The sequence below is a fragment of the Triticum dicoccoides genome, chromosome 4A, assembly GCF_002162155.2.
Source record: "Triticum dicoccoides isolate Atlit2015 ecotype Zavitan chromosome 4A, WEW_v2.0, whole genome shotgun sequence".
Taxonomy (NCBI): Eukaryota; Viridiplantae; Streptophyta; class Magnoliopsida; order Poales; family Poaceae; genus Triticum; species Triticum dicoccoides.
The window spans coordinates 321,839,908-321,865,943 of record NC_041386.1 but is presented as its reverse complement, the minus strand read 5'-3'; the positions used below and the strand labels follow the sequence as shown (position 1 = coordinate 321,865,943).

The 26,036-nt window shown below is 42.0% G+C and overlaps 1 protein-coding gene across 3 annotated transcripts; it reads left to right on the top strand.

Annotated features, from left to right (window-relative positions):
- Positions 1–20,158: 20,158 nt before the first annotated feature.
- LOC119285853 lies at positions 20,159–25,679 on the top strand. Of its 3 annotated transcripts, none has more exons than XM_037565186.1 (7): positions 20,159–20,995; positions 21,135–21,217; positions 21,327–21,394; positions 21,727–21,780; positions 21,858–21,940; positions 22,035–22,089; positions 22,561–25,679. In XM_037565186.1, exons 2-7 carry the CDS (start codon positions 21,214–21,216, stop codon positions 22,648–22,650), a joined length of 354 nt encoding a protein of 117 aa, XP_037421083.1. In that variant the 5' UTR covers positions 20,159–20,995; positions 21,135–21,213; the 3' UTR covers positions 22,651–25,679. The 3 variants fall into 3 exon arrangements, 2 of the variants coding, with proteins under 2 accessions (XP_037421083.1, XP_037421084.1); XM_037565187.1 differs by having other exon boundaries at positions 22,336–25,679; XR_005139924.1 differs by having other exon boundaries at positions 21,727–21,940; positions 22,035–22,677; positions 22,818–25,679.
- The last annotated feature ends 357 nt before the right edge of the window (positions 25,680–26,036 follow it).

Sequence of the window (26,036 nt, the reverse complement as noted above, 5' to 3'; positions counted from 1 at the left end):
TACCGGGCGCCCGTTTGGTGTCACGAAACCCTGTTCACATCGTTTGGGGCTGTGAGCGAAACTCCGGCCGGATCTCCTCATGGATGGAACCCGAATAGGCGATAAACCTGGACTAGAGACTTGAGTGTTTAGGTAGGTCGTGGTCTACACCCACGTCGGCTTTCGCTTGAAGTCTGCCGAGCACATGTCGTGTGCAGACGCTAAGTGGTGGAAACATGTATGAAGAAGTACACCCCTGCAGGGTTAATATCATCTATTAGAATAGCCGTGTCCACGGTAAAGGACTTCTGGGTTGCTTATATCAGTTCATAGACAAGTGAAAGTGGATACTCTAAAATACGCAAGATAAGCGTGAGTGCTATGGATGGCGTTCTCGTAGGGAGACGGGAGTGGATCCATAGTGGTGTATTGATATGGTGAATATGTGGACTCGTGTGCGCCACCTCAAAAGAGTTACATCGTAGTCGTAGTTCAGGATAGCCACCGAGTCAAAGCTGGCTTGCTGCAGTTAAACCCCACCATCCCCTTTGTTGATAATGATGCATATGTAGTTAGTTCTGATGTAAGTCTTGCTGGGTACATTTGTACTCACGTTTGCCTATTTTATGTTTTTTGCAGAGAGACTTCGGTCTCACTAGTAGTTTCGCGTGGACTTCGACGTTTAGCTTGTTACCTCAGCTACGATCTTGTGCCCCGGCAGGATCTGGTAGATAGTCAGGCTTCTCAGCCTTTTTCATTTATAGATGTCTGTACTCAGACATCATAGCTTCCGCATGTGCTTTGATTTGTATGCTCTGAATATTGGGTCATGAGACCCCTGTTTGTAATATCTCGCTCCTCGGAGCCTATTGATTAAATACTTGAGTTGTAGAGTCATGTTGTGATGCCATGTTGTATTTGCACATACCGAGCATATTGTGTGTATGTTATTGAAATGCTTGGTATGTGTGGGATCTGACTATCTAGTTATTTATCTTTAGTAGCCTCTCTTACCGGGAAATGTCTCCTAGTGTTTCCACTGAGCCATGGTAGCTTGCTACTGCTCCGGAACACTTAGGCTGGCCGGCATGTGTCCTTCTTCGTTCCTGTGTCTGTCCCTTCGGGGAAATGTCACGCGATGAATACCGGAGTCCTGTTAGCCCGCTACAGCCCGGTTCACCGGAGTCCTGCTAGCCCAGTGCTACATCCTGGATTCACTCGCTGATGACCGACACGTTCGATGTTGGGTCATGGATGCCTGTCCCTGTAAGTTTGTGCCACTTTGGGTTTACGACTAGCCATGTCAGCCCGGGCTCCTTATCATATGGATGCTAGCGACACTATCATATACGTGTGCCAAAAGACGCAAACGGTCCCGGGCAAAGGTAAGGCGACACCCGTGGGAATACCGTGCGTGAGGCCGCAAAGTGATATGAGGTGTTACATGCTAGATCGATGTGGCATTGAGTCGGGGTCCTGACAAGCTGGCACCAAATAACAAGTATTCATGTCTAAAACTAATCCTGAAGATAGATGTAGAGGTAGCGTGCTGACGACGATCACATCGACTTTGGAACAATTTCCCACGCGCATCGTCACCTCGTCCTTAGCCAATCTTCTCTTAATCCGTAGCCCCTGTTTCGAGTTGCAAATATTAGCAACAAAACCAGTATCAAATACCCAGGCGCTACTGTGAGCATTAGTAAGGTACACATCAATAACATGTATATCAAATATACCTTTCACTTTGCCATCCTTCTGATCCGCCAAATACTTGGGGCAGTTCCGCTTCCAGTGACCAGTCCCTTTGAAGTAGAAGCACTCAGTCTCAGGCTTAGGTCCAGACTTGGGCTTCTTCACTTGAGCAACAACTTGCTTGCCGTTCTTCTTGAAGTTCCCCTTCTTCCCTTTGCCCTTCTTCTTGAAATTGGTGGTCTTGTTGACCATCAACACTTGATGCTCCTTCATGATTTCTACCTTTGCAGCCTTTAGCATCGCGAAGAGCTCGGGAACTGTCTTATCCATCCCTTGCATATTACAGTTCATCACGAAGCTTTTGTATCTTGGTGGCAGTGATTGAAGAACTCTGTCAATGACACTATCAACTGGAAGATTAACTCCCAGCTGAGTCAAGTGATTGCGGTACGCAGACATTCTGAGTATGTGCTCACTGATAGAACTATTCTCCTCCATTTTGCAGCTGTAGAACTTATTATAGACTTCATATATCTCAATCCGGGCATTTGCTTGAAATGTTAACTTCAACTCCTAGAACATCTCATATGATCCATGACGTTCAAAACATCGTTGAAGTCTCAGTTATAAGTCGTAAAGCATGGCACACTGAACTATCGAGTAGTCATCAGCTTTGCTCTGCCAGGTATTCATAACATCTGGAGTTGCTCCTACAGCGGGTTTGGCACCTAGCGGTGCTTCCAGGACGTAATTCTTTTATGCAGCAATGAGGATAATCCTCAAGTTATGGACCTAGTCCGTGTAGTTTCTACCATCATCTTTCAACATAGCTTTCTCTAGGAACGCATTAAAATTCAACGGAACAACAACACGGGCCATTAATCTACAACAACATATACATGCAAAATACTATCAGGTACTAAGTTCATGATAAATTAAAGTTCAATTAATCATATTACTTAAGAACTCCCACCTAGATATACATCCCTCTAATCATCTAAGTGATCACGTGATCCATATCACCTAAACCATGTCCGATCATCACGTGAGATGGAGTAGTTTTCAATGGTGAACATCACTATGTTGATCATATCTACTATATGATTCACGCTCGACCTTTCGGTCTCAGTGTTCCGAGGCCATATCTTCATATGCTAGGCTCGTCAAGTTTAACCCGAGTATTCTGCTTGTACAAAACTGGCTTGCACCCGTTGTATGTGAACGTAGAGCTTATCACACCCGATCATCACGTGGTGTCTCGGCACGACGAACTGTAGCAACGGTGCATACTCAGGGAGAACACTTATACCTTGAAATTTAGTGAAAGATCATCTTACAATGCTACCGCCGTACTAAGAAAAATAAGATGCATAACGGATAAACATCACATGCAATCAATATAAGTGATATGATATGGCCATCATCATCTTATGCCTTTGATCTCCATCTCCAAAGCACCGTCATGATCACCATCGTCACCGGCTTGACACCTTGATCTCCATCGTAGCATCGTTGTCGTCTCGCCAACTATTGCTTCCACGACTATCGCTACCGCTTAGTGATAAAGTAAAGTAATTACATGGCGATTTCATTTCATACGATAAAGCGACAACCATATGGCTCCTGCCAGTTGCCGATAACCGTGTTACAAAACATGATCATCTCATACAATAATTTATATAATCACGTCTTGACCATATCACATCACAACATGCCCTACAAAAACAATTTAGACGTCATCTACTTTATTGTTGCAAGTTTTACGTGGCTGCTACGGGCTTAGCAAGAACCGTTCTTACCTACGCATCAAAAACCACAATGCGTTATAGTGATTGCTTTTTGATCTTCAGAAAGAAGCATGTTCATTGAATCCGATTCAACTAAAGTTGGAGAAACTAACACCCGCCAACCACCTGTGTGCAAAGCACGCCGGTAGAACCAGTCTCATGAACGCGGTCATGTAATGTCGGTCCGGGCCGCTTCATCCAACAGTACCGCCGAATCAAGAAACAACTAGTGACGGCAAGCAATATGTATATACCCACGTCCACAACTCCTTTGTGTTCTACTCGTGCATATAACATCTACGCATAAACCTGGCTCTGATGCCACTGTTGGGGAACGCGGTATTTCAAAAAAATTCCTACGATCGCGCAAGATCTATCTAGGAGATGCATAGCAACGAGAGGGGAGAGTGTGTCTACGTACCCTCGTAGACCGAAAGCGGAAGCGTTTATCAACGCGGTTGATGTAGTCGTACACCTTCACGATCCGTCCCGATCAAGTACCGAACGTAAGGCACCTCCGCGTTTAGCACACGTTCAGCTCGATGACATCCTCGCCTTATTGATCCGGCAAGAGGGGCGAAGTAGTAGATGAGTTCCGGCAGCACGACGACGTGGTGACGGTGTTGGTGAAGAACAATCTCCGCAGGACTTCGCCTAAGCACTACGAAAACTATGACGAAGGATAAACTAGAGGGGACGGGGTTGCCGGCACATGGCTTGGTGTTTCTTGATGTGTCTTGGGTGCTAGCCCTACCCCTCTATTTATATGTTGAGCCTTGGGGTCAAAACTTGGAGTAAAAGCCTACACAAAGTCGGTTTCACCCGAAAGGCAAGAGTACTTCTCGGACTCCAGGACCAGACGCCATGGACCCTGGCGTCTGGTCCCCGGACTCCGCAAAACTTCCTTTTGCGCTTTCCAAAAACCTTATGGGCTTTCCCCTTTGGCCCAAATAAAGTGTTCTCGTACCCAAACATTTCGGGAAACATCTGAAACCCCTTCCGGAGACCAAACACTATTATCACATATATCAATCTTTATATCCAGACCATTCCGGAGTTCCTCGTCATGTCCGTGATCTCATCGAAGACTCCGAACAACATCCGGTCAGCAACATACATAACTCATATAATACTATATCATCAACGAACGTTAAGCGTGCGGACCCTACGGGTTCAAGAACTATGTAGACATGACCAAGACATCTCTCTGGTCAATAACCAATAGCGGAACCTGGATGACCATATTGGCTCCTACATATTCTACGAAGATCTTTATCGGTCGAACCGCATAACAACATACGTTATTCCCTTTGTTATTGGTATGTTACTTGCCCGAGATTCGATCGTCGATATCATCATACCTAGTCCAATCTCGTTACCGACAAGTCTCTTTACTCATTCCGTAATGCAACATCCCGCAACTAACTTATTAGTCATATTGCTTGCAAGGCTTATAGTGATTTGCATTACCGAGAGGGCCCAGAGATACCTCTTTGACAATAGGAGTGACAAATCATAATCTCGATCTATGCCAACTCAACAAACACCATCAGAGACACCTGTAGAGCATCTTTATAATCACCCAGTTACGTTGTGACGTTTGATAGCACACTATGTGTTCCTCCGGTATTCGGGAGTTGCATAATCTCATAGTCATAGGAACATGTATAAGTTATGAAGAAAGCAATAGCAATAAACTAAACGATCAAAGTGCTAAGCTAACGGATGGGTCAAGTCAATCACAACATTATCTAATGATGTGACCCCATTCATCAAATGACAACTCATGTCTATGGCTAGGAAACTTAACCATCTTTGATTAACGAGCTAATCAAGTAGAGGCATACTAGTGACATTCTGTTTGTCCATGTATTCACACATGTACTAAGTTTCCAGTTAATACAATTCTAGCATGAATAATAAACATCTATCATGATATAAGGAAATATAAATAACAATTTTATTATTGCCTCCAGGGCATATTTCCTTCATAGGCGAGCAGTCACCCCTTCCGCGTACATTAATGTTTTTAATTGGAGTAAATAGCACATCTTTGATTGATAATTGGACAAAATATCATAAATTGATTTTTTCCATTCTTTTCCATGTCCAGACCCACAACATATTTTTGCTAGGACGGGTTTACCTTCAGGCCGTTTCCATGATCAATGCATGACATATAAAAAAAGGAAGAACCGATCAACGCAGCCAACACAGATCGAAGCACCATATCGTCGTTCCTTCCTTCCCATCGTCACAAGGAGGTGACAACAAATCTGATATTTTTCTTCAATTGTATATAACATTGGTCCTATTTTCTAATGCATGAAATTGATGTATTATGAAGGCAACTTTCTATGGAAGCAGAGGATCCCACTTCTCCACCAAAAGTAGTTGCGAAGGTCGCAAAAAAGATCACGCCGAGGAAGAGAAAAAGAGTTTAGCATGTCATTTTGTGATCCTGTCATGTGTTTATTGATCTGCATGAAGTTGATGCCACTTCTTCAATAAGTCAATGCTTTTGGATCGAATTCCTGCCTTTCAATGTCTTTTGTGTTTCTGTCGTGCGTGTGGTGAGATGATGACTCACTCTATTCTTTTGGAATTTGGATGCAACTTGTCAGACAAGGACTCACATTATGCTTCAAATATAAAGTCATACATTTTAATTTTGGATTGTCAATTCTCTAGGCACATATATACTTATTGAGCTAATTATGTTTAGCTAATTGTGTGGTTGTCATATAGTATATTCTTGTGATATCTGAAAATGGTACAGAAATATAGAGGTCATATCAAAATTTTAGGTGAAAATGCTCTCCGAATTTTGATTATATCCATATGAACTAAATTGTATGTCAAAACATGTTACATCCATTCAGTCTGAAGTTTGATTACATCCATATGTAGAAGCTTCCATATCCTCTTGTAACAATTCCTACATCTAAACAATCAACACGTGACAAAGCTAATAACTTGAGCAGTGAGCAGCTCCGGCCAACATGTACAACAACCATCATGTACAACTCGAGCGAATGAGCAGCTTGAGCCAGCTTGTACACCTACACCTCGACGGGGACGCGCTGCAAAGTGCAGAGCCACTTCAAAAGCCGACACCTCTCTTCTCTGGCAAGACGGAGGGGCTGTAGCGTGGCAGATGACTCACCTAGGAGGAGGCATGGCGAGGTCGCAGAGGCGGGGAGGACTGGTGGAGGCACGACGAGGCAGTGGCACACTGCTTTGTATATTTGTCTCTTGTACATTCATCATTTCATAAGACTAGGAAAGGTTTGATCGAACATGAAACAATTGGAACGACTCCAAGTGTAAATCCATCCTAAAAAATATGAAGTGTGGGTGTGGACGTGGAAAAGAAGGGAAAACTTAATTAGTGGTGTTTTATTCAGCTATCAATGAAAAGTGTGGTATTTAATCCAATAAAAAGAAATGTGTGCTATAGGAGCAAAGTGCTAGGAAAAGTGTGGCATTTCCTCAATTTGCCCTTTTTTCTTGGACTTCACCTATATTTAGAAATGATTCCTGAAAATGTAGTCCCTCAATTGTTGGAATTTCTCTCATTTTTTATTGAAATCAAAATAAAAAATCATCCCACGAGTTGTTTGGAATGGTTTTGTGCTGACATGGCATGGTTTTGACTTTTGACCTCTCCACATAATCGTCCACCTCACCTCTATCTTCTTCACCTACCTTGTATCTCTCACACATGGAGAGCTCGCCATATATGGCGTGTCGGGCTACACCATCACACCACGACACGACCGAGCATCCATGGGGTGCCTGACTGCCCCACTCTCCGTCGCACGCTAAATTTATAACTGCAACAAAATGCAACATGCACATGTTGTCATCCACGGCCGCCGAGTTACTTTGCCCCGCAACTGAAGGCATGATAGTGCACGCAAAATGTCCAGCCTAGAGCTAACCTGATACCGATGCTCATGGACGTGTTGTTGGTCGTCGACGACAACCAACGACGGGTCTTCGTGCGGCGACACTGCACACTCCTTCGCGTATGTCACACCCTAAAATTTCATGATCTAACTTAGGCAAATAAAGAATATTCATAAATTTGCCTGAAATAATATTGGTTTGATTGATTTTTAAGTGCTTACTTTAATTGTTTATTGGGTGTTTTCATAGGATTTTAATTCGTAGAAAATCTTATAGCTATTCTCTTCGAGGCCTATGGCCCAAACTTATCCCAGTGATCATGACATGTGGTTAAAACATATTTTTTTACTGCAGTTATGTTGACCAAAAAAGCCATTAAACCAACTTTATTTTCCAAAACTTCAAAATAGAGCTTTGAACTAAAAGTATTTACTTTTTCCAAACAAAATTATATATAAAATCATTTCTAAGGTCTACTACGTATAAGGCCACTATTCCCTTCAAAACTATATGTTTGAAAGTTATTTAAGTACTTTATTCACATTTATTTTGGAAGGACCGGAAATGTATTTCAAATAGGGGTCTTTATGATCATCCCACCGGAAATTTGAATAGGGACCATGCTCAATGAAATGTATTTTAAATGGGGATCATTATGATCATCCCACAGGAAATTTTGAAATAATATGGGCATGAAATTTTACTCTTTGGACCATTATGATCATCCCATTGACTTTTCACTATTGTAGGATGGTGCTAACGCGACACTACAATTAGAGACCCTTCGACGAAACTGTGCGCGATGCATTAATCACAAACGACGATGTAAAAAAATCGTCAAAAAAGATGCAAAACATTTGCAATGGTGGATACATCAAACGCGGTTCAAATTTTAGATGTGTGTGCGATGCGGGGCATACGGTTGATCCATACGAACTGTTGACGATGAGTCAGAACAACAAAAACGGACAACCAGATCAAGGTGTGTGTGATATACGGCATATAGTTCGCTTCAATGAACCATTTGCGATGAGGCGGAACAATAAAAATGGGCAGCCAGATGAAGGTGTGTGCGATATATGGCATACAGTTCACTTGGATGAACTGTTTGTGATTAGGCAACACAAAAGAAATGGTCGGCCCGATGAATGTGTGTGTGATATACGACATACAGTTCACTTGGATGAACTGTTTACGCTGAGCCAAGAGAACAGAAACGGTTCAACTTAACAAGATGTGTGTGATACGCGGCAAACAAGTCTGCAATCGAAAATGTGTGCGAAGACTGATAACAACACAGAGGATTCCTGTTAACAAGCTGTGTGTGTTGTGAGAAAATGATTACTGGTATACAATTGTGAGTGGTTCATGAAAACATCACCGACGGATTCAATTGTTTAGTCTGTGTGCAATGTGATTTGCTCTGTCCGCACAACATCTACGTATGCTCTATCTACAGAGCATCAACATATATACTTAAAAAGACAGCATTGCATAACCAAATTAAGCACACAATTACACACGTGACTACACACATAACATTTTCACACACCAAAGCAAGCAATTACATGCATACTAAACTAGGAGAAACAAGGATCTAATTATCTACTTCTTGTTGCGACGATGCTTACCATTGCTCTGCTTCCGGTAGGATCCCAGGCCATTTGGGGAAGGATGCACTTCCTCATGTCAACGATCCGCCTGTACATCTCGTAGCTTGTGTACGCCTCCTTGGTTGCATACACGACAGGAGCTTTGTCGAGTTTCTCCATCCAGGCCGAGTGCGTGGCACGCTTGTCCTTATTGCAGGAATCCTTCATGTCTTTGTAGGAGGGGTCGATGATGGCCTCGGCGAGGTGAACCAGTGAGTCCTTCTCATGCTCCTTGCTGCCCCAGATCTTGTATTGGCCCTGGATGTAGACAAGATTATGGCAGGCGATGCCCGAATTCTTGAGCACCTTTACATCGTTGGTGATGTCCATCGTAGCGAACATGTAGTGGGGGTTGTTGACAAACTTGGCGAAACGCTCGCAAGGCCTTGTGGCCAAGCAGTAGTGGTAGACGAGGACGTGATTGCACACTCACATCTGGGTGACGGCGACCTTGGGACGAGACCCGGCACGAGCACGGGGGTACTCGAGGTCGAACCCGACCACCTTGTACTTCTCCTCAGCAAGCAACAACTCCATGATGTGGATGGAGTGCTCCACCCAGACCGGGTTGTTGGTGTACACCATTGAGAGCTCTGTGAATCTTCTGTGGGTGTTCACCAAGGCATGAATGGTGAACTGCTGCTCGTCATGGGCAGCCGCTCGGAGCGCCATTGGAGCCACATAGGATACCCTTTAAGAATTTGTCGTGGTGGGTGTGCTTCTTGCAATAGTGGGGTGCGATCGAAAGGTTGAAGAGACAAGGGTTAAATGGCTGATGTAATAAATGGGGGCCGGCTGGCCTGTATCGTCACGTCTTGTCACCGCGTTCATAGCGAAGGATTGTAGTGCATGCTTGAGAACCCCACACGCATTTCGTTTGACCATGCGTGGGCTCGAAGAGGCGCCAAATGTATCGTTGGTGATACTGTTCCCGTGCAACCATGCAGTTTACCGCGTAAGCTTCACAACTGGCTAGTTTGGCCACGCGTCGGCTGGAAGAGGGGCAAATCGTGGGCGTTTATAGGCAAAAAGATTTGTAAAAATGAAGTGTGTGGAATGACTTCGGTCATAAGTTTACCCATGGGTTATGAGGTCAAAGTTACAAAGTAGGGTGATGGTGGACACTCAAGTGCAATAATTAATTATGCGCTCTACAGGGCACACGGTTGAAGAAACCAACTGTGTGCAATAATGTTGAAGATTACAGTCGAGTTAGCTATACAGATCTTGTGCTATGAGATTGACAAGGTAAACGCATTCGAGAATGGTTAATAAAATCTAAGTCCATTGCATATTAAGGTCAAAATAGTGCTACCAATATACAAGTCTCATACGATGCCATTTCAGTGATTGTACCACAAAAACTCGAAATATTACAAGGTTCAAATTCCAGAGTTATACGGCTCAAATTCGAAGATTACAAGGTTCAAACTGATATTAGAAATGAAATTCAACTCATCAGCTGCAGACGCCCGCTCTGATCCGCTGAACATGGATATAAGAGAGGTTCAAACTACTATTACCATTGGTACAACGAGGTGCTATACAAACGGTTTTTAACCCCTTTCCGCGACGGCATTTGGAACTGCCGCCAAGTGAGTGTGGGCGATAGGGGGGGTCATTCCCACACAACCCAAAAACCATCGGGGACAGGGAGCCTTGATGCATACAATTGTCCCTATATAACCGTTTCCGATATGTCGAATATCCCAAATGCTTCATCGTTGCTACTCGTTTGTGCTCGCATTGCTATCGCAGTCGGAGTTTTATGGGTTTACCGAAAACCAGGCAGATTCCAGGCACAGGAGTTTTTCAGGCACGTACCAAACTGGTTCTACGTTTACGATGCCTGGCACATCACAAAAAGTTCATGATTATAAACTGTTTACGATAGGTACACAATCACACACATTTAGTTTCCCCGCACCGTATGTGATAGTGTCTGACATCACACATGCTTTGCAAACGGCAACTGTGTGCATTGTTGCATACGTTTCCTCTCCGTGTACCGTGTCGGATTATGATGTATATCGCACACGCTGTGCTTTATTAACCGTGTGCGCCGTAATGACCCGCACACCGTAATTTTGCCCTAATTTAATTGCTGCTATTTAAAATTGTACCTAATTTAAACTTGAAAGTAGTCTATAGCTTTATTCATATCCATCGGGTTCAAACAACCAATGCATTATTTGATTCACATGTACATATGTTTAAGAATTACATAAGCACCAAATAAAGAATGATGAACCGGGGTTGTATACTTGTACTATTACAGATGGTAAAGAAAGAGACGACAAACATTCTGGTTGCAAAACAAGGTGAAGCGGAATGGCCCTATTGTGCTCTCCTGGATGCAAAAGGCACGCACGGCTCTAGTCCAACCCCTTGTGATGGGCGGCTGCCAATCATGTAGTTTGAGAGGTAATCTTGAGTAAACTACCTCAGGATCCACTACAAAGAAAAAAATATCAGAACATTGGTATCTAACACAACTCATTACGGGCAGTAAAAAGAAGGCTACATGGTTCTTACTTACCATCCTGCAGTTCACTATTGTCTTGCATAAAGTGTAAACAAACAGTTCAATTGACATCTTTTGACCCATTTTAATAACAATCTTTATCAGTTTCCTCACTTGATGCTAGTTCATGAATATCTATCGAAGTGTGGATCTTTGGCAATGACATTAATAGAGGCAAAGGTGACTCGTCTTTCAATGAGATGGTGGCTATCATTTTTGGTGGAGTAGACTTTGATGATTCGACTATGATCATGCGAGGACGTCGCGCCTTAGCAATTGCTAAACCAACTCCGAGGGGCTATTGACCACGCCGGAGCACGATCAACTTGACCACGAAGGTCTACTTCCTACAAGCAAACGAAGAACAAGTAAGAAACTGAAATTGTAATCTAGATATTGCGAATATAAGAGGAAAGCTTTATTAATTAAGGTGGGGTTCTGTGACATCTTGGTTTGGTCGTTGAACACAAATGAAGTACGCGAAGTTGCAAATATGGTGAACTTTTAATCTAAACAAAACACAAAGTCTAAACGACGCCATAAGGGATGTATATATGGAGGAAGAGGGGGGAATTTCGTGGCCCTTGGAGGAGGGGTCCGAAACCAACCCTAACTCTTATTTCCCCACACATACAGACTCTAAAAACACCATATACTTAAGTATTTCAAAGTTACATGGGCCTGGCCCAATAATAAGGTGGTGCATCACCTAGAATAGCCTCTGGATGAAATTTATGAAGTGACATCTTGTATATTTCGTCCTAAGCTTCATGCACTCCTTATGGTGGCTTCAAAGTCCTGGAATCATCACTTGTAACTCCGTTCTTGTTCCCCTTGTGCATGCCATCATATCCATGCTTGGTGTTGCTCCAGTGTTCATCCCTCTGATAATTTAATTGGCGTGCGCGAGCTCTAGTAATTGGTCTAGTATATGTAGCAGTAGGGTGTGTAACAATGGTATTTATGTCCTCATCATCCTCCCCTTCTTGAAATGAAGTCGTCCTCGACGGAAGCTCATCTTCCCCATCGAAATAAGGCTTCAAATCTGCAATGTTAAAAGTGGGACTAATCCCAAATATCCAGGCAGCTCAAGTTTATATGCATTGTCATTTATTTTCTCCAACACCTTAAATGTACCATCAGCACGTGGCATTAGCTTTGATTTGCGCAAATTAGGAAATCTATCCTTACGCAAATGTAACCAAACAAGATCTCCAGGTGCAAAGACAACACATTTTCTACCCTTATCTCCAGCAAGTTTATATTTAGCATTGATACGCTCAATGTTCTCCTTAGTTAGCTCATGCATTTTTAAGATCAATTCAGCACGTTGTTTAGCATCAAAATTTACCCTTTCTTAAGATGGAAGAGGCAGCAAATCAATAGGTGCATGAGGAAGGAAACCATACACAATTTCAAAAGGGCACATCTTAGTAGTAGAATGCAATGAACGATTATAAGCAATTTCAATATGAGGCAAGCATTCTTCCCATATTTTCTTGTCATTCTTAAAACAGCCCTAAGCATAGTAGACAATGTTCTACTTCAGTTAGTCCATCAGTTTGGGGGTGACATGTAGTACTAAAAACCAGTTTAGTCCCCAACTTAGCCCATAAACATCTCCAAAAGTGGCTAAGAAATTTAGTATCATGATCTGAAACAATTCTATTTGGCACACCATGCAAGCGAATAATTTCACGAAAGAACAAATTAGCAACATTAACATGATTATCGCTTTTATGACATGGTATAAAGTGTGCCATTTTCGAGAACCTATCCATGACAACAAATATGCTATCCCTCCCCTTCTTTGTTCGAGGTAAACCTAAAACAAAAGTCCATAGATATATCCTCCCAAGGAACACTAGGTACAGTCAAAGGCATATATAAACCATGAGGATTGAGTCGTGACTTAGCTTTTTGACATGTAGTGCAGCGAGCAACAAAGCACTCAACATCCCATCTCATCTTTGGCCAAAAGAAATGTGTAGCAAGTAAATCCTCCGTCTTCTTCACGCCAAAGTGTCCCATTAATCCTCCTCCATGCGCCTCCCGCAACAACAAAAGACGAATGAAGCTAGCTGAAATGCATAGCTTGTTAGCACGAAACACAAATCGATCGTTAACGACGAACTTGTTCCATATTCTCCCTTCCTCACAATTCTGCAATACATCTTTAAATTCAGCATCATGCACATATTGATCTTTGATGGTCTCCAAACCAAATTTTTTAAAGTCAAGTTGTGAAAGCATAGTATAACGATGAGACAATGCAGCAGCAACAACATTTTCTTTACTCTTCTTGTGTTTAATGACTTAAGGGAGAGTCTCAATGAATTCAACCCATTTAGCATGTCTATGGTTCAGTTTTGCTTGACTTTTAATGTGTTTCAAAGATTCATGATCAGAATGTATAACAAATTCTTTGGGCCATAAATAATGTTGCCATGTTTCTAAGGTCCGAACAAGAGCATATAATTCTTTATAATAAGTAGAATAGTTCAAACTAGGCCCACTTATTTTTTCAGAAAAGTATGCAACAGGTTTGCCATCGTGTAATAGCGCACCTCCTAAGCCAATTCCACTAGCATCACATTCAAGCTCAAAAGTCTTATTAAAATCAGGAAGTTGGAGTAAAGCATCATGAACTTATCTTTCAATACCGTGAAGGCTTCTTCCTGTGCGGTACTCCAAACAAAAGGCACATCCTTCTTTGTAAGCTCATTGAGAGGTGCAGCAATGGTGCTGAAATCTCTCACAAAACGCCTATAAAAACCAGCGAGTCCAAGAAAACTCCTCACTTCTATGACTGTTTTGGGCTGCAACCAACTCTCAATAGCTTCAATATTGGCTTTATCAACTTCAATTCCCTGTGGAGTAACAACATAGCCAAGGAAAGATACTCGGTCGGTGCAAAATGTGCACTTCCCAAGGTTACCAAACAAACGTGCATCACGTAAAGCAATAAAAACACCACGTAAATGTTCCAAGTGTTCCTCCAAAGATCTGCTATAAATCAGTATATCATCAAAATAGACTACCACAAATCATCCAATTAAAGCACATAAAACTTCGTTCGTTAATCTCATGAAAGTACTAGGTGCATTAGTTAACCCAAAGGCATGACTGACCACTCATATAATCCAAACTTAGTTTGAAATGCTATTTTCCATTCATCCCCCAATTCATACGAATTTGATGGTATCCACTATGCAAATCAACTTTGGATAATATTGTAGAGCCACTCAATCCATCAAGCATATCATCTAGCCTAGGAATAGGATAACGATAACAAATAGATTATTAATGCCTCTACAATCAACACACATACACGATGTAGCACCCTTTTTCGGCACTAGAATAATAGGAACAACACAAGGACTAAGGGATTCGCATATATAACCTTTGCCGAGCAACTCCTGAACTTGACGCATAATCTCCTTCGTCTCCTCTGGATTGGTACGCTATGGTGCACGGTTGGGTAGCGATGCACCGAGAATTAAGTCAATCTGATATTCAATCCCTCGAATAGGTGGTAATCCCGGTGGCATGTCTTCTGGAAAGACGTCAACGAACTCCTACAAAATGTTAGTAACATCAGGAGGCAAAGAGGAAGGCACGTACTCGAATGAAAATAATTCCTCTTTGCACACAAAAGCATAGCAAATAGATTTGCTAAAATCTAGCTCATCAATATCAGATTTTGTGGCAAATAAGTATGCACTTTTCAATTTAATTTCAGAAACAACACTAGATGTTTTACTATTAGGCTTCATTTGTTGCTCAAATTCTTTTGCCACAATCAGATTTTCACTCTTATTTTTCTCCTGTTTTGCTTTATTAACTCTGTTAATATCTTCTTTCAAAATGGAACCAGGAGACATAGGAAGCAAAGTAATATCTTTATCCTTATGAACAAGAGTATACTAATTGTTTCTACCATGGTATACAGAATTTTTATCAAATTTCCACGGTCTAACAAGTAATAAGGAACACGCTTGTATGGGTACCACATCACAATCAACATAATTAGCATATGTAGAGATACTAAAATGCACACGAACAGTATGTGTTACCTTAACCTTGTCGGTGTTGTTGAACCATTGGATGTAGTAAGGATGTGGATGTGGTCTTGTGGTTAGAGATAGCTTCTCCACCATCTCCATGCAAGCCAAGTTGTTACAGCTCCATCCATCTATGATGACGTGAACATAACGTTCCTTCACAACTCCCTTTGTATGGAACAAATTATGCCTCTGATTTTGCTCTTCTTGTGTAACCTGCACACTCAAAACACGTTGAGCAATTAAACATTCATACCTGTCGGCATCTTCAACAGCCATGTATTGTGTCTCATGATCAGAATCATCTCCACTGTGTTCTTCTCTTCTAATAAGAGCCAAAGTCTCCTCATCATAGTCACTAGCAGACTAATACCCACCATCCTCAGTAACAATCATCACACACTTAGATGGACATTCTCTCACATAATGACCTCCACCCTTGCAACGACAACAAATAATATCATGTGTTTGCCCTGTTGATGCCATGGATGAAGAAGAGCTCTGTGTAGGCCCAGAAGGTGTGCTCTCGGCAGATAGTGGTGGTTGTGCCTGCTTTCTTGTATCACGGTTGGAGGTGGCAGCCGACGGAGGTGCCGATGTAGCAGAACGTGTGGAAGTAGAGGATGCACGCGGTGTCCATGATGAAGGTCGACCTACAAAAAAGTTAGTTCGCCCCAATGCCTGTCGACCCTGCACTTCACATTCAGCTTTGCAAGCAAGATGGAATAAACGAGTGATATTATCATATTCCTTATACTCTAGAATGGCCCGAATCTCTTTATTTAATCCACCCATAAAACATGCAAGCATAGCCTCATTATCCTCAGCAATACCACATCTAATCATACTAGTTTGTAATTCCTGCTAATATTCTTCTACAAAAAATTTCCTTGTCTCAAACGCTGCAATTTTTTAAGCAATTCACATTGATAATATGGTGGAACCCAACGAGTACGCATAATATTTTTCAAAGCAACCCAAGTAGCTGGAATATGATATAATCTACAATGTTCAGACCACCAAACACATGCAAAACTAGTGAAAGCACAAACAGCAGGAGGAACATGTCTCTCCTCAGGATATTGTAAAAATGTAAAACGTTGTTCAGTTTCTAACTCCCAAGTAAGATATATATCAGGAACATATCTACCCTCAAATGGTGGAATATTCAATTTTAGTTTAGGAAGATGGTCGTGATCTCGTACCTCAGGTGGTGGTGCAGCCTTACCATTGCGATGATATGCATGAGGACGACCTGGTGGTGGTGGTCCTGGTGGTTGCATGTAGTTCTGATTTTGATCAACCTCATCCTCGTAATGATTCTCCACCTCTGCAGGAGCTATAGAAGCATCAACAGTAGGTACAACAACACCAGAAGTTTGACCAGGCTCAAGGGGGACGTGCAGTGCTCGTCCCACTTGGTTTGAAAGGCGATGTTGTTGTTGTAGTTGCTGTAGAGGTGTGACAGGTGCAGCGGGCGGTGGTTGTGAAAGACGCACGAGCAATTCATTAAACTTTATATCGAGATTTATTTTGAATGCCTTCTCAATGACATCTATCTTCTCCATGGCCTCTTCAAATCTATTGAGCACATCGTTCACCTATCCACTCATCTTCTGTTGAAACTTATCATGAAGCTCCTTGTTTGTCAAATTCTCCCAGTCAATCTCGTCGGCTTATTATCCTACCATGGTTAGCAGCAATAGAAACACACAAGAATATGATCCTACAACCTACTAACAAGTGGTGGTGGTGGATGTTACAAGTCCGTCAAGCAAATCTCAAATTCTTACTAGTTCTTACCCAGCAGCAGGCGGTTATTGAGAATCGTTGTAATCAAAACTCTCAAAGCTTGGATAGAGCGATTACCAGGGAGAGTCAAACGCATGACATAGATGTATGTGGAGCTAGGAAGGCTTATTATATGGTAGCAAAAAGGGTTAACAATAATCAATTCAGAGATGCAAAGTTGAATAAACGCTCAATGATGGTACTGTGCTGGTCCTAGGCTAGACCGTACTAGAGACGCGATCCTAGAACACGAACAAAATCACGACGCGGCATGTAAACAAGGGAAAAGCACACTCGGAATTTTCTTTTCGCTCTTTTTGCGCTCTTCTTTTGTGCTCCTTTTTTTTTACGAAAAATCACTCTAATGGCGAGTGTCTGAAAACTCTTCCCAAGTCAAACTAACAGGATAGACACGAATTTTTTTTGACAATTGTTTTCGGAAATCAGGGCAGATGACGAAAAAGTGCGACAAAAAATCACTATGATGGCGAGTGTCTCAAAAGACTCAGAAAAACCTAAAAACAGGATAGGGAAAAAATATTTTCGACTCCCAACATTTTCGCCTAAAAACTGCCCGGGGGTCTCGAGACTCTTTTTTTGCTGAAACCTACTCAGGCAGGGACACATGAATCGGGAAATAGATGGTTCTCGAAAACAAACCTAATATGAAAAGAACTCGGATTGGTGGTGGATATATGGTGGTAGGATATAGCAGCGGGGTGGTATATGGTAGCGGTGGTGTTATATGGATACGGATCAGTGGTGGTATATGGATACAGATTGGTGGTGGTGTATGTATATGGATTGGTGATGGTATATGGATACAGATCGGTGGCGAATAAGCGGTGGTGGTAGATGGCAGGCCCGATGATGATGGTGCGGTGGCGGCGTGACAACTTATGACCAGAACTCGAAACTCTAAAAGACTAGACTCTAAGACCAACAACCAGACACAACGATGCAACCGCAAATTCAACAAAGCAAAATACTGAAGAGACTATGCAAAGGCTCCGACTGGTTCGGATATAACGAACTAACCCTAATTTTTATGGCTTTTTATGGACTGTAGGTATGAAGAACAAACTCGATCTGAACTACGAAAAACTGTAAAATCTCATCGAGCAACGTGAAAACTGATACCACTTAATAGAGGCAAAGGTGACCCGTCTTTCGATGAGATGGTGGCTATCATTTTTGGTGGAGTAGACTTTGACGATCTGACTATGATCATGCGAGGACGTCGCGCCTTAGCAATCGCTAAACCAACTCCGAGGGGTTATTGACCATGCCGGAGCATGATCAGCCTGACCACGAAGGTCTATTTCCTGCAAGCAAACGAAGAACATGCAAGAAACTGAAATTGCAATCTAGATATTGCGAATATAAGAGGAAAGCTTTTTTAATGAAGGTGGGGTTCTGTGACGTCTTGGTCTGGTTGTTGAACACAAATGAAGTACCCGAAGTTGCAGATATGACGAACTTTTAATTTAAACAAAACTAAAGTCTAAACGACGCCCTAAGGGCTGTATATACGGAGGAAGAGGGGGGAATTTCATGGCCCTTGGAGGAGGGGTCCGAAACCAACCCTAACTCTTGTTTCCCCACACATACAGACTCTAAAAACAGCCTATACTTAACTATTTCGAAATTACATGGGCCTGGCCCAATAATAAGGTGACGAAGCACCTAGAATAGTCTCTGGACGAAATTTATCAACTGACATCTTGTATATTTAGTCCAAGGCTTCATGCAGTCCTTATGGTTGCTTCAAAGTCCTGAAATCATCACTTGTAACTCTGTTCTTGTTCCCCTTGCACATGCCATCTTCTCCATACTTGGTCTTGCTCTAGTGTTCATCCCTCTGATAATTTAATTGGCGTACGCAAGCTCTAGTAATTGGTCCAGTGTATATAGCAGTAGGGGTTGTGGGTGTAACATTGGTATTGATGTCCTCATCAGACATATGTACCTAAAAGCATCAAGTTAATATTAGAAGTTAAACAAAAATTACAAAATAATGTAGTGCACCACTCCCTCCATCCCATTATATAAGATTTTATTACATGTATATCTAGGCATCATCAGAACTTTAAGGTAACACTCTTCCTTGTTGCTATGTAGCCCGAGATTGCATATTTAGTCATTCAGTACAATGCATGCTGCTATGTAGCCTCAGATATATTAAATATGCCCCTAGTTAACCAACTGATAAATGGGTTACATATATATTCAGTAAAATGTCCGATTCGACAATTAATCCCTTGTCAGCCCCCAGTCTATATGGTACCAGCTACCGATATCCTAAATAGTGAGTACATATACGCAATGCAATGAAACTAACCTCGACGGAAAACAACACTGTTCTCAATATTGCCTTGTATGAGTACATATAAAAGCATGTTAAGCACAACAGGCTAAATATCAACCAAATATATCCATGATACAACATAATCTACAAATGATAGCTTCAGTGTACAAGTTTAAGCATGCTAGTTAAGCAAAATAAGAAGTGGAAAGGTGTGTTAACTGCATCAGGCATTTAAAACTATAATGAAGCTAGCCAACTCACCTCCACAAGGCTCCCCCGATTGCAGCTTCTTTGACCGTTGGATCTGGTCATCTAGAGTGTCTGAGCCGCAGGATCTTTACCTGCCGTCAAACCTGATTTCACCTTGTAGTTGTTCTGGCTGTCTGACTGGTGGGCTCGCGCCCCATGTCTATTGGCTGGGTTGATCGATCTCGCATGAAAAAGGCTTTCGCCCAATCCCCCCCGCGTGCTCCGCTCCCAATACTCGTCGCAAGCCAGAGCCCACACCCGCACCAACCCTAGCCTCCACACCTCACCTTCTCACAGCCGCCGCTCCATTCCTCCCTTCCGCCCCCTCCTCCTTCCCGGATCCCCACCACGGCGCCGACCTGCAGGCAAAGGGCGACAGCGGCGGCGCTCAGTTAGATTTGTAGGAGAGAGAAGATGAGAGGGAGAGAGAGGAGGGAGAAAGAGAGGAAGAGGAGAGGAGGCACGGCGTCGGATGGGAGAGAGCAGGGGAGGGCCAAGAGGCCAACGGTGTGGGGTGGAGCAGCGATGCCGAAGACAGGGCAGCGGACGCCTCACGGGGTGGAGGAGAGGTCGATGGGCGGAGCCGTTCGCTCGCCGGACGTGGCGGCGCCAGGTTCCAGATCGGACGCAGGTTAGGTGAGGGCGTGAGGCCGATGGTGGTCCTTCTCAACCCGAGCTCACCTCACCCTCGCGGCGGCGACCAGCAGCTCGAGTAGGAATGGTAAGGGCCCGTCAAGATCTGGCCGGTGCCGTGCTCCCTGGCGCCCGCACATAGCGGACTGTCCTCTGATGGAGCATAGGAGCAGCGGTCGCGGTTGGACGCCATGAGCTGCCTGAGGTGAGGAACGGGCGCGCCCAACACCGTCCTCCAATAAGTCCTTCCCGGTAGAGAAAGCCAACTCTCGGATTTCAGTAAGGAAGGCGCGGCCACCATGCCATGTCCATGGCACCATCGACCCTTCACCCGCCTCCTCTTTGAAGTGCAGCACCATCGTACCCCCTTTGGCCCTTCCCGCCCAGTTTTGCCTCACCATGTAAGCATTCATCTGCTCCTCCTCTAGCTCTCATCCTCCTGCTTCTTCTCCTGGGTGGACATGGACACTGAACCATGCTGGAATGAGCTCGGAATTGTCCCTTCCATTCTCCCCATTTAGCTCATTTTTTCCCGTGCAGAGGAGGAATACGGGAGCTGCCTGCCTGCCTGCTACCCCAAAAGGATGCGTCACCCAGTGGAAATGCCTCTGTTGAGCTTATGTGTAAAAAAAATCTCACAATGTTTATGAATTTCAGAATTAGCAGCATTTGTTGTTGTGCATTACCGGATTTGCTAACAAACAGTCTCTTTTGTTATTGATTGATTTGCAGGCTCACTGGTTTTGGTTCAGTTTGAAGGGCTCTCGGGACAAAAGATAATTGAGTTGTTGAATCTGAATGTTAGTCAGTACAAACTTCTACCTGTAAAGTTTAGATACAATTATGTGTCTTGAATTCTTTTTATTTCCTGTTTCTTATGCTAGGCCTAAGATAGGTGTATTTTCTGTTTAGGTTGGTTCTAAACTATAAAATTAGGAAACATGTAGTTTAGAATAAAGAATGAAAGGCTGAATTCTTATTTCAGGATTACACTCATGACTTTCAGACTGCTGAACATATTTGATACATCTTCCACCTCCCCGCTACTACCACCAAGCACAGAAAGACTGCGATAACAGCAGCGACAATGACTCGTTTCACTCTTTGTCTCATGATGATTGGTTGGCTGCAGGGGCGCCGCGAGGAGTGGAGGATCGAGGTCGTGGGTTGCCAGCTTCAAATTTTGGTTGAGCACTTCCTCAATAATCTTGTTGAGGTGTCTGTTTCCCCTCTTTGTGTCATGAATGATTGTGTTGGCTGCAGGCTCTCCGCAAGGAGTTGAAGGCTGAGGTCATGGTTGCCAGCTTCAATTTTTTGCTGAGCAATTCCTCAAGAGTCTTGCCAAGGTGCTCTCCTCTCATTTTTTCTCTTACTTCCTCCCCTCCCATCGCTAATGTTTAAACTTACTAATATATTAGTTTTTAAACATTACGTGTGCAGATCTGAGGATGAAGGGAAGAAGAAGGATTTAACTAAAGAGTTGAAGAAGATGAAGGTGAATTTTCTTCCCTTTGTTCTTCTATTCTGATGTTAAGATTTGTGATGGCTAGATGAGATTTGTGGTGAAAATTTCCCATTCTTTTATTTACCTACATATCTTGAATGCACGATTGATGATTTTGCTGGATAGGTTACAAATCTAAATAATAAACATTTTTAAATGATGTGGTTGGTACACATGCGAAGCTAAGAAAATATATAGTTTACTCACAGTGTTGTTTGATCCATTGTTGTGTGACAGGCTCGCTGATGGTCTGGCAATGCTGCATATACATCTGAATGCCAATGATAGTATGGTTTAGATAGACAAGTTAATAATTTCTTTTTCTTCATCAAGTTTACGCTTCCATTGATCTACATTTAATTTAATTCACAAACCCGACACCCTTTGGAGTAGCCAATGTGTATCTCTGAATCTTGGCACTTGGGTATTATATGTATTTCATTGGTTCATCGCACATTGTAGCAATGCATGGGCCAGAGACAATCGGCGATAAAAACGATCTGCTTGCAAGTTCTATATTACCAGCGGAGGCTTTGCCAAGAGGAAGGGTAATTCGTGCAGGGGAATAAACCCTACATGGTAATCCAGGGGAACATGCTTTATAAGTTGTGCTTTTTGTAAGCTAAGCTGTGTTTTTCAACCCGTTGTCCTTTAGATATCTTCCTTTTACATTTTTTGTATGTGATGGTTAGTTGATCAGGTTGAGTGCTTCTTTGCAGTGCTTGCTTCGTTGGAACATGTTCATTTGGCTAATAAAACAGTACACATCTCTCTTGAATTATGTGCATCTCCTTTTTAGTTATTTGATTTTTTTAGTGACTCGCTAATTGGAAAATCGGGATGCTAAAACTTGGCATAATGAATTCTTGAATTACGTACTTCTTATTGTGCATGTCAAACTAAGGACTAAATATATTTTTAGTTGAGATATTGTTTTGAGTATTTCTCTGCAACAACTTAAATTACTTTTTGCAAATAAAATGAGCTAGCATATGCTATACTTGCAATGGTAAATTAATTATGCAGTTCTGAGGATTGAGGAAATTAATGGTCAGTCGTTCATTGAGGGTTTGAAAGAGCCATCGAGGCAACGATCTCATTTCATCTCATGCATTGATTTTGTTATCTTCTTTATATGGCATTTTATTAATTATTTATATATATTTGCCGTATTGCTGTTTCTAAAAATTGCTGTATCCTTTGTCCCCATTTCCGTATCGCTGTATCTGTGTTGCCGGTGCACCATAGCAATTACTTATTGAAGAAAAATGTCCCTTTTCTTGTTCCCATTGCTCGATAAGCATGATCGCATTTCTACCGATTGATTATAAATATGGCCTTTCTTTTGATTATTTGATGGTACTTCTGATTGGCACTATGAGGTCCTTCTTTGTCGTGTAGATTCATCCTTTACTTAAATACTGATGATGATATGGTTGTAAATTAGTCTGGTATATGCCAACAGTTGTCTCTCCCAGAAGAATTTTTGTGAGAATAGCGTACCTAAAGAGTTGGTTGTTTGTCTGGATTGAACACCCAACTATAAGAATGGGTTGACAACACCGATTGACTCTATTGGCGCTTCTATGTTGTCCAGCTTCATCATTTACTTATACACTGATGATATTGTTGTCAGCGTGTTGTAAGTACTTTGGGAAACAAGTCTGGTATATTACAATGATGTAGTCCTGCAGATCAGTACAGGTCACCGGCTTTATATTGTTGTCAGCGTGTTGTAAGTACTTTGGGAAACAAGTTCTGGGGTAAGTTTACCTGCTTGCTCATGCATTTTAATACTTGATTGATGTCCTGATAATTTGTGAAGTTCTGTGTACCATGTGATAAGCTGCACATCAGGTTGCATGGCAGCTTGTTTGTTGCTTTTAGGATGTGCATGTACCCAGGTGGATCAAATACAGATACCAATCATATATTATTATTTTTACTCGTGTTTTTTTTTTGTGCCTGCCAAACATTTCGAAAATTGATTATATCATTCAGATGTATTCAGGCTGGGTTTCTGTGATCCAAAAAAATCATCTGCCATGGCTTTCTTTTTACATACAAAACTAAGTGTGGAGCAGTGTATATTTTCATTGCTTTCTTATCACATCACATTTGTCGGAGGTGTTGTACTGATTTGAAGGAAATGCTTTTATATTTCCAAGTTGATCAACTACACAACTTCTGATCCTAAAGCCTTTCTTTAAAAGGGGCTGGTCAATGCAGCTCCATGTTGTGCTATCTTGCTATTGGGCTCTTTTTTCGTTACTTAAAATGGTCAGATATCTCTGATGTTAAATTCGTGGTTGATTGCTTATATCCAAAATAACTATTTTAGTACACTGAAGCCAATTTCTAAATTGTTAGTGAAGTTGGCTAAATAGTTTTTGCGCCACTAAGATATATGTGCACTGCATTCTAACCCTGTAAATTGTTGTGCTATTAGTTTAATCCAGAATATAATTATGTTATATTCTGCTTTTGTCAGTTTGCTGGTCCATATTAATTTCCTCGAGCTTATTTTCACATCTCGTCATATTTACACCTCTCTGCCAACTGCCACCTATCATGGAGGGAGATGGCTTGGCCAGGCCGTCAACACCCATCGGCAACTTCCGGCAGGCGCCGTCCCGTTCTTCCTCCCCTTACTCTGATGCCTTCATGGCCAAAATCATTAGCAGGAGCAAGAAGGTTAAGCGCCAATTATGGTTAAAGCTTTGTCTCTTTTGTGTACTATGCATGATTGATCTCATTTTGCTGGCCAGCTTACAAATTCAAGTAATACGACTATTGCAATGCATCTTACTACGTGTGTATTTATTTGCATTGATATTTTCTCCTTCTTGGGCTCCAAATCGTTTGTGGGTCATAAGTTATTGTGCATTATTGATGATTAATTTGCAATTTAAATGACAACAGGGTTGGGTTTTATAAGTGTAATGGCTTGAAATGTGACCTTTCATTCAAGATATTTTGTCAGTGAGAAGCTTATGTGAAGAATGATGTAATTAAGTTAGCAATTTACAGTTCTCTTTGATAATTGTAACTGAATTGTCAATGGCCAGTTCTCTTGAATAATGAGTTACTCCCTCAATTTTACAATAGAGATAATTTGTCAAAATTGTGTTTTTGTAATGTTTGTGGTCTTCTTTTCTCTTTTTTTTGATTTGTATTGTATATGCTATTTGCATATTTGAACATGCATAGGGCCTCTCAGTCTTTAACCTTGACTATAAAAATCCATTGATGGAAGCTGGGGAGGGCCGAGATGAACATCCGGCTCGAGCCATCGAGATGGTAGAGACGACGTTTCCATGTCACCTACTCCAGCAGCCGGACAAGGCATATAAAAACCAGCAGCCGGACAAGGCATATAAAAATCATGGATCCTTGCTCCCTAGGCCACAAAATGATCACTCGTAGATGTATGAATCTCAATCTCATGTTTGGTTTTCTTCCCTTTTCTCTTCTAATGATGTAATTTCTTTTACTAAGATAACATCATGCTTGTTGCAATGCCTTATTTGATGTAAGATCCCTTTTCTACTTTGAATGAATTTACTGCATATATTTCTTATTTAGTTTAGTTCATCATTTAGAGACGGTGGAATATTTTTAGTGATGTCTACGACCTCCTCGTAGATGTATGAATCTCAATCTCATGTTTGGTTTTCTTCCCTTTTCTCTTTTAATGATGTAATTTCTTTTACTAAGATAACACCATGCTTGTTGCAATGCCTTATTTGATGTAAGATCCCTTTTCTACTTTGAATGAATTTACTGCATATATTTCTTATTTAGTTTAGTTCATCATTCAAAGACGGTGGGATATTTTTGTCATTCACAGGTTAAATGACCATTGCTAGTCCTTCACAGGTTAAATGAGCATTGCGTAAAAGTATGTCTAAGTTCTGTTTCTTCAAGTGCTTCAAGTA

Coding starts and splice junctions, on each gene's coding strand:
- LOC119285853 (XM_037565186.1), top strand. Junction 21,941..22,034: donor TCCTCAAGAGTCTTGCCAAG/GTGCTCTCCTCT, acceptor TTACGTGTGCAG/ATCTGAGGATGAAGGGAAGA. Junction 22,090..22,560: donor AAGAGTTGAAGAAGATGAAG/GTGAATTTTCTT, acceptor CGCACATTGTAG/CAATGCATGGGCCAGAGACA.